Source organism: Babylonia areolata, chromosome 10 (assembly GCF_041734735.1).
Source record: "Babylonia areolata isolate BAREFJ2019XMU chromosome 10, ASM4173473v1, whole genome shotgun sequence".
Taxonomy (NCBI): Eukaryota; Metazoa; Mollusca; class Gastropoda; order Neogastropoda; family Buccinidae; genus Babylonia; species Babylonia areolata.
This window is the reverse complement of record NC_134885.1, coordinates 11492181-11502180: the sequence shown is the minus strand read 5'-3', so window position 1 is coordinate 11502180 and position 10000 is coordinate 11492181. Positions and strand designations below refer to the sequence as shown.

Sequence of the window (10000 nt, the reverse complement as noted above, 5' to 3'; positions counted from 1 at the left end):
GAGGGAGAGGGAGGAAGGAAGGGATTAGGGGGAGGGAGGAACGAAGGCAGAAAGAAGGAAGGAAGGGAGGCAGAAGGCAGGCAGGAAGGAAGCAAGGGAAGGAGAGAGGAAGGAAGGAAAGAAAGAGGGGAGGTAGGGGGAGGGGAGGTTTTAAAATGATAATAATGAAAAGAACACAGAATGGAAAAATACAAAGGAAGGAAGTAAAGGGGGAGACAGGAAGAAAAAATGGAAAAAGAATGAATGAATGAACGAACGAACGAATGAATGAATGGATGAACGAACGAATGAATGAATAAATAAATGAACGAATGAACGAACGAACGAACGTACGAATGAATGAATGAATGAACGAACGAACGAATGAATGAATGAATAAATGAACGAATGAATGAATGAATAAATAAATGAACGAACGAACGAACAACTGAACGAATGAATGAATGAATGAACAAACTAGTACGAATGACCGAACGAACGAATGAATGAATGAACGAACGAATGAATGAACGAAAACAAAACAAAACACGAGAAGAAGCTTCAACATTTCCTTCTTCCTTCAATAAAAAAAGAAAAAAAAAAAGAAAAGAAAGAACAAAACTAGGCAGGTCGGAGAACAAGTAATTTTCTATATATATAAAAAAAGAAGAAGAATGAAAGAAAGGGAAGAAGAGAGGGAAGAAAGAAGGGTGAGAAAATGCAGGACAGAGAAAGAATGGAAAGAGCAAGAAAGTAAGTGAGGAAAGAACACACACACACACACACACACATACACACACACACACGCGCGCGCACGCACGCACGCATACACACGCACGCATACACACACACATACACACGTACGCACATACGTACACACACACACGCGCGCGCGCGCGCGCACGCACACACACACACACACATACACACGTACGCACATACGTACACACACACACACACACATACACACACTCGCGCGCGCGCGCGCGGGCACGCACGCACGCACGCATACACATGCTCACACACACACACACATACACACACACATGCGCTCGCTCGCAAGCACACACACACATACACTTCACCTCCACCACCCCCTCCGCCTCCAATTTTTCTTTTCTCTCTCTCTCTCTCTCTCTCTCTCTCTCTGTCTCTCTCTGTCTTTCTTTCTCTCTCTCTCTCTCTCTCTCTCTCTCTCTCTCTCTCTCTCTCTCTGTATCTCCTTCTCTCTTTCTGTCTCTCTCTCTGTCTCTCTCTCTGTCTCTGTTCCTTGTCTTTTTCTAGCTTCCCAACTTTTCCCTCGCCCCATTTTGCCCCACTTTTATGCATCCTCACACACACGCATGCACGCACGCATACACATGCACGCACACACACACACATATATACACACAAACACACACATGCACGCGCACACACACACACACACACACACGCGCGCGCGCGCGCGCGCGCACGCACGCACGCATACACATGCACGCACACACACACACACATACACACACACACACACACATACACACCGCTCCCACCCCCTCCCCACCACACCACACACACACACACACATGGCCTTCCACACACATAGACGAACGTACCCACCCGCCCGCTCACCTCTCTCCACACACACACACACACACACACACACACACACACACACACACACACACACACACACACCTCCTCCTTCTCCTCTTCCTCCTCCTCCTCCCAGCCCACCCCAACCCCTACACACACAACCTCTCCCCCCAAATCGACAACTTTCTAGCCTGGACGTCACAGGCAGGAAGCTACTTTCATAATGCATTCACGAGCTGTGCAGTGCAGTGCAGTGCAGTGCGGTGGGTTTCGCAACGTGTGGTTTACCATCTGATGCCGCACTCGCAGACAGGCCACACACACACACACACACACACACACACACACACACACACTATGGGGCAGCATGAGTTTTCCAGTATATCGGGTTCCAGACTGCCTGACACCAGAAGTCTTTTTGTTCGGTGGTAGGTATGCGTCAAAATGAAATTATTCATCTTCATTTGATATCTAACTTGACTCCAATTGTTCCTGATATACATGCACAGATTAGTATTTTGCTCTTTTTTTTCTTTAATTTTTTTTTTTTTTTTTTTTTTTTTAGATCAGTAGGATAGGATTGGCTAGTTTCATTGAGATGCGTGTTTTGGAATGTATTTGATTTAATACATGGAATCAACAGTGCTCGTTTTTAGTTCAAACTCTTTTTACGGCTGCTGTCACTGTTTTTTTTATTAAACCGCCATGGGTAACACTTGTTTATACACGTGATTATCGTTTTATTATATAAATCATGCACAAGTAAAAGGTTAGAAAAAAATAAATGAATAAAATATTTTAAAAACCAAGATAGGGTTTGTGTGAAGGGTGTATAAACAAGACAGAGGTTTGTGTGAAGGTAGTAAGCACAGAAAAAAGAGAATTGTGTGAAGGAAATAAACCAACGTGTGCAGATTGTGATAACAAATAAACAGGACAACGTGTGCAAAGTGTGATAACAAATAAACAGGACATGTGCAAAGTGTGATAACCAATAAACAGGACATGTGCAAAGTGTGATAACAAATAAACAGGACAACGTGTGCAAAGTGTGATGACAAATAAACAGGACAACGTGTGCAAAGTGTGATAACAAATAAACAGGACAACGTGTGCAAAGTGTGATGACAAATAAACAGGACAACGTGTGCAAAGTGTGATAACCAAGAAACAGGACATGTGCAAAGTGTGATAACAAATAAACAGGACAACGTGTGCAAAGTGTGATAACAAATAAACAGGACAATGTGTGCAAAGTGTGATGACAAATAAACAGGACAACGTGTGCAAAGTGTGATGACAAATAAACAGGACAACGTGTGCAAAGTGTGATGACAAATAAACAGGACAATGTGTGCAAAGTGTGATGACAAATAAGCAGGACAACGTGTGCAAAGTGTGATGGCAAATAAACAGGACAACGTGTGCAGAGTGTGATAACCAATAAACAGGACAATGTGCTCAAAGCGTGATGACCAAGAAACAGTACATGTACAAAGTGTGATAACAAATAAACAGGACAACGTGTGCAAAGTGTGATAACCAATAAACAGGACAACGTGTGCAAAGTGTGATAACAAATAAACAGGACAACGTGTGCAAAGTGTGATAACAAATAAACAGGACAACGTGTTCAAAGTGTGATAACAAATAAACAGGACAACGTGTGCAAAGTGTGATGGCAAATAAACAGGACAACGTGTGCAAAGTGTGATAACAAATAAACAGGACAACGTGTGCAAAGTGTGATGACAAATAAACAGGACAATGTGTGCAAAGTGTGATGACCAATAAACAGGACAACGTGCTCAAAGCGTGATGTCCGATAAACAGGACAACGTGTACAAAATGAGATAACCAAGATACTGACCAACGTGTGTGCAAAGTGTACCAAAACCATATCTCTGACCAACGCCGCGCAAAGGGTGAAAAAAAAAACAGAAAAAAAACAACCACTCATGCTAATAGTGTGCAACTTGTGATAAGCAAGACACCATCCACCGTACCAATAAGCAAAGTGTGATCACAAACCGACGAAACTATTGCACACTGCTATTATATGTCTATGTCAACTTTTAGTATACTGTTGTGTCTATCCTTTAACTGTGATTATTACTGCATGTGTGTATGGCTGTGATAGCGTATGTATGATTTACTCTGAATTACTTTTTAAGGGTTTTTGTTGTTGATGTCTACTGTGATTGTTGATTGTAATGATGGTTTCACATCTTAATATGGTTTATCTATATACATGTTGAATGACCGTGATTTTCTTGTGTTGTTTTTCTTGTTTTACACCGCATATGAATTTCTCCTGTCGAGATAATAAAGTATTCTGTATTCTGTAATGTGGCATATATTAATTAAACTGCATGTGCAGAATATGCAGCTAAAAACGGAAGACCAAAAGAGGTGAAAAATGACATAATCAGCAAACAGGACAGCGAATGCAAAGTCTATCAACCAACGAATGCAGTGATGTAATTGACAGTAACCATGCCAACAAGTGCAAAGAATAAACAGTACAGCCATGAATAAACCAAGAATAAACTTCAAACCAACAAACCGACTTTCACAAAATCAAATAAAAAAGAATGAACGAAAATTCTCACTTGTAGAGATGTAAGAAACTGAACTTGAATAATAAACGAGATCCTCATCTCAAAACATTACCCCCTTCACGTCAAAAAACGAGAGAAAAAAAATCGACGAAAATGGAATTTCGTATCCTTCAAGTTTTCATCTTTGCTTTGCTGTTCTCAAATTTTGCCCACATGACACGAGAAACCTTGTGGAATCGAGAGAGCGATTATGACAATGTTATTTTCACGGACGACTTCCTTTGGGAAGCTGAGACGAAGTCGAGGATTGACTGCGCGAGGTGGTGCGCAGAAGACTCCGATTGTGCGTCAGTGACCTCCACTGTGCTGACGTCAGATTCTGTGACGTGTCGTGGGCACTCAAAAGTTATGACGTCAGGGGGAACCGCTGTGGCAGAGACGAGGCAATACTCGAGGAAAAACACAGGTAGTTGATCCACGTACGTGCGCGCGTGCGTGTGTGTGTGTGTGTGTGTGTGTGCGCGCGCGCGCGTGCGTGCGTGTTTGTGTGTGTGTGTGTGATCTTTGTTTCAATTTGTTTCCTTTCCTTTGTTTATTCTTTGTTTTCATATTGTTTCTCTCATGTTGTTTTACTCTTATCTTGACCGTACTTTGTTATTTTGTTGTTGTTTTTTGTTGTTTTTTTAGATTTATTTCATATTATCCCTGTTTTATTTTATTTCATCTCAATTTTATTTCATCATTTATTTATCTATCTATTTATTCATTCGGTTTTTTGTTTTGATTGTGGTGAGGGGAGATTTTTTGGTATTGTAATTGCAAATTATAATTTGCTATTTGCTGGTTTTAGTTGTTTTACTTTGTCACTAAGCATTAGGTCCTAGAGAGGAGCGGCCTGCCCAGCATCGAAAACCTGCTGATCCAGTGCCAGCTACGCTGGACAGGACACGTTGTCCGCATGACAGACAGCACGATCCCGAAGATGCTTTTGTATGGCCAGCTGAAGGAAGGCCACCGTGAACTCGGAAGACCCTGGAAGCGCTTCAAGGACACCTTGAAGACAAACCTCAAAGCCTGTGACATAGACATCGCTTCCTGGGAAACTGATGCCCCTGACCGCTGTCGCTGGAGGATGCTGTGCTCTAATGGAAAAAAAGACGTTTGAAAACAAGAGAATGCTGGCCATTAAGGAGAAACGTGAGCGAAGGAAGCAGGGCTCAACTTCTGGAGACGTTTTCCCTTGCAACACCTGTGGGAAGTGCTGCGCATCCAGAATCGGTCTCTCCTCCATATGAGGACACACACCGACAGTTAAGCCTGCCTGCCTACTCATCCGTCGGACCGACGGGAGACTCCATCTTATAAGCATTAGGGTTGGTAATTGCGAACAGCGTGTAATTGCGAACGATTTGTATACCGCCCCACTTCCAAGCGTTCTTAATTGCTGCATTTCACAACTTAACGTCAGCTTCGACCTTTTCTAATACCTTAATGAATATCCATTTCCAAGAACCAGTAAAACATCAGCTATTTCTGGCTATTTCCGCGCTCTTTCTTCTCTTCGCGCACTACTGTCGACCGAGGTTACAAACGTGCTCTCAAAATCCTCAAATCAAGGGAAGCAAGTTGTAAGACTTGAACTTTTTGCGAACGATGCTGCACAGTTACTACTATTAAAAGGGTGTGTATGTGTGCGGTGTGGGGTGTGTGTGTGTGTGTGTTTAAATGGGTGTATGTGTGTTTGTGTGCATGTGTGATCAAACCAACAATACAACAGTTTGGTGCAATGTTCCAATGTTCCAATAATATGTTCTGTCTAATGAGTTTAAGACCTGCTTCTGTCTTGATTGTCAACATGTACCCAAAGCCATATTTTGCAGTTAGGCTTGCCCGTTCGCATTTACCTTCAAACGTCGACAAAACGTTGAAAAGAATGAGCAGACGAACGTTTCCTGGTGCAACCAGTCGGAGAAAGGCTTCAAAAACAAAAGAACTTCGTTTGACTATCGTACGACACGGTATGTTTACAGTACACACGTTGAGCTGGTTGCTTCGCTTGGATCGTTCGCAATTAGTCATACCTACCCTAGTGTTGTCGTTGTATTTGGTGTATATTTTGTCGTTTTGTTGGTGTTGTTGTTGTTGGTGGTGGTGGTGGTGGTGTTTTTCTGCTTCCACATTGGTTTTTATCACAACATATTTCTCTGTGTGAAATTCGGGCTGCTCTCCCGTCGCTACACTACAGCGCCACCCATTATTTTGTATTTTTTTCCTGCGTGCACTTTTATTTGTTTTTCCTATCGAAGTGGATTTTTCTACAGAATTTTGCCAGGAACAACCCTTTTGTTGCCGTGGGTTCTTTAACGTGCGCTAAATGCATGCTGCGCACGGGACCTCGGTTTATCGTCTTATCCGAATGACTAGCGTCTAGACCACCACTCAAGGTCTAGTGGAGGGGAAGAAAATATCGGCGGCTGAGCCGTCATTCGAACCAGCGCGCTCGGATTCTCTCGCTTCCTAGGCGGACACGTTACCTCTAGGCAGTCACTCCACATACTTGTTCGTGCTGTTTCAGCGACTTAACACTAACGCGGCTTATCTTGGCTTTCCCATACTTGTCAGCGAAAAGTCACTGGGGCACCGCACAGAAGAACTGTTCGTCAGATACCTCCAGGTCTGTCGGTTGTGTGTCAAAGGCTGGGTGTCTGCAAATGGTTTCCCTGTCCGTTCTGCCATATTGTCGGTCCTTTTCTTCTTTCTTTTCTCTTTTTTTCCTGTCTTCCCCCCCCCCTCCCCTCCCCCAGTCTTTCTCCCTCAACAGTTCCTTGGAGGATTGTTTGAGAAAGGTCATAATAATAATAATAATATTTTATTTTTATATAGCGCTATAGTACAAGCAAAAGCAAGCTCTAAGCGCTTTACAATCCAGTACCTAAAGTGAAACAAGAAAGCATATAAAAAGTAGTAGAAACATAAAACAGAATCATTAATATTATAAAAAATACAATGCATAAAACTCACAAAGTAGCATCCTGTGAATACTACAACTGTTACACTCCAACACTAACACTAACACACACACACGCACAGACACACATGATTAAACGGCTGAGATGACAGCAATTTTCACTTAAAATACATATATGTAAAAAGGAACATAACTGCAATCTGCATGCCACAGATTTTGTAAAAATTGTCAAATAAAATTGTGGACAGAAAAGGTAAAAGGGGTAAAAATCGGGTCATTCTCCCTTTCGAGCCACACCACCACCATTCATCTACCTACCCCCATTCTCTCTACTCTCACATTGCCATGGGCCAGGGGCAACAGCACTATTTGAGTTATGACAAGTATTTTTTTAAATGAAAGAGATAAGTTCTAAAATTTGCTTTAAAGGTAGACAGATGAGTTGTTTGTTTGAGAGCAATAGGCAGAGAATTCCAAGTTTTTACGTGGCCATACCAGCGTAGCTGTTTTTCTTACCCGTTGTCAGCAGATCTTCCTAAGGTCCAGTGTGCTGCTTGATGATTCGGCTCTCTTGTTCATTGATGATGTTATCAGTGTATACGATGTCAAGTATCTTGCGCACAATCTCCCATGCACATGCCATGCACTTCCCGGCTGGTACCTCGCGGTCCCACAGCCAGTAAAGCTGTCAATATTAGGTTGCCATGAAGCCAGACGGCAGAGAAGACCCCGCACGGCTGTTCAGTGGCTTCGGTGGTGTTTAGTAGCGCCTGCTCTGATTCAACGTGTCAAGTTTAGTCAGATTGTTGATTTACGAGGGTAATGGGCAAGCTGTCGATTTAATTGTAATGTAAATACTGAACAGTGATGCGTTTCAGTGTTTGGAGAGAGAGGGGGAATGGGGGAGTGTGAAAATGTATATGAGAAAGAAACATAAGGAGAGAGAGAGAGAGAGAGAGAGAGAGAGAGAGAGAGAGAGAGAATTGTTAATTGTTCTTTGATATGGTTTTGACTTCTTTTTTTTTTTTTCTTTTTTTTTCTTTTTTTTTTTGATTGGTTATTTGTTTTCTGTTGTAGTTGTTGTTTGGTATTTTTGTCTCGTGTAGTTTTGTTGTTGCTGCTGTTGTTGTTGTTTTAGTGTTGAATTGTAAATGCTCTTGGATGTGTCGATGTAACTGTGTAATTTCCTGAAAACTCATCACACACGTGTCTCGTCTCTCGCGTTTGTGTTTTATGTTTGTTCTGCGAGCTGCGTGTCCACATGTCAACTTCTTTTGTGAGATTGGAGAATATTTTACCTGCCTTGACTTGCTTTGACTTGACCTAACTGGACTTCTAACTTGACTTTTGATTTCGACAGCTTTTAACTTGACTTTAAGTCTTTGACTTGACTTAACTTGACTTTTAACTTGACTTTTGATTTTTAACAGTTTTTAGCTTGACTTTAACTTGGCTTAACTTGATTTTTGACTTGACTTGTTCCAATTGACTTGATTTCACATGATTTGACTTGACTTTTGACTTGGCTTTTGACTCGACTTGACTTGACCTTTGACTTGAATTTTGATTTCGCTTTTTAACTTACGATTTCTGACTTCACTTTTAACTTCTGACTTTACTTTAGACTTTTAATTAATTTGACCTAACATGTTAAACGCATCTTCTGTCCCCCACCACCCTCCCTCCAACCCCAACCCTCCCCATACCACACACACACACACACACACACACACACACACACACACACACACACCGCCCCCTCCCTCGTCTCCGCACCGCCCCCCCGCACCCCCACCTCCAACCGATCCCCCCTCCCCCTCCCCCATAACCCCCTCTGTTCCCAGGGCCCCCAACCTACCACCTGGGCTCCCTGTGGCTGACCAAAGCCTGCACGGTGGCGGAGGACTGTGACCGCACGGGTGCCGAGTGTATCGAGCAGCAATGCCTGTGCACTCCCGGTTTCTACTACTCCATCAGTCAGGACGCCTGCCATGTCGGTAAGTTCCCGGTTTTAACTCATTCTTCTCCGGTTAACTCGTACCACCACAGTTACGTCCCCTCCCTGTGGACCTGGTACGAGCATTCTCGTACCAGTACACTGTTCTGTTTTCGTTTATTCTTGTTTGGTACAGTTGGTGTTATAAACTGAGCTGTTTACGGATTCCGGAAGTATGAAAACTAAGCTTTGTTTGACCGATTAAATGAACAATTCTCTCTATCTATTTTCGCTATTTCAGTGAAGAATCCTATTTTAACTCTCTCCATACGAACGGCGAAAGAGACGACGTTAACAGCGTTTCACCCCAATTACCATCATCAAAATATTGCAAGCGGAAGGCTCTAATACTGAAGAGGTGAATGTTGACAAAGAATACTACAATTCTGACGACGGAAGCTAAAAGTTGGGTCATTCAGAGACACCCACTGGACATCCGAGGGGTCTGTGTAGAGGAGAAGAGAGGACTGGCCGTACTGAGTGAGTTAATAACTGCAGTGGTCTTCATGTAGTGTTGGTCCAGGGGAGTTGTAGCAGGCATATATCTGTGGGGTAGAATAAGGTAATATTACCCATGGTGATGATGATGGTGATGGTGATGATGGTGATGATGATGGTGATGATGGTGATGGTGATGATGATGATGTGATGCACAACAGACTGCCCCAACCTGGTTTAGAGCCAACTGACAGCTGCCACTGGGCGCTCATCATTCGTTTTCCTGTGTCAATCAATCAGGTTTCAATCATGCACACACACGTACACGCACGCACGCACGCACGCACGCAACACACACACACACATACACACACTCACTCACTCACACACACACACACACACACACACACACACACACACACACACACACACACACACACTCACTCACACACGTGTAACATTTTACATTTTACGTCTAACCGT

At 43.0% G+C, this 10000-nt stretch overlaps 1 protein-coding gene across 1 annotated transcript in view; it reads left to right on the top strand.

Moving 5' to 3' along the window:
• The first annotated feature begins 3966 nt into the window (after nucleotides 1–3966).
• LOC143286450 (uncharacterized) overlaps nucleotides 3967–10000 on the top strand; it is a 9775-nt gene continuing 3741 nt past the window's right edge. Inside the window, exons 1-2 of the mRNA XM_076594021.1 lie at nucleotides 3967–4581; nucleotides 8928–9080. Coding sequence (XP_076450136.1) covers nucleotides 4269–4581; nucleotides 8928–9080 — 466 coding nt within the window. The 5' untranslated portion in view covers nucleotides 3967–4268. The remainder of the gene's footprint in view (nucleotides 4582–8927; nucleotides 9081–10000) is intronic.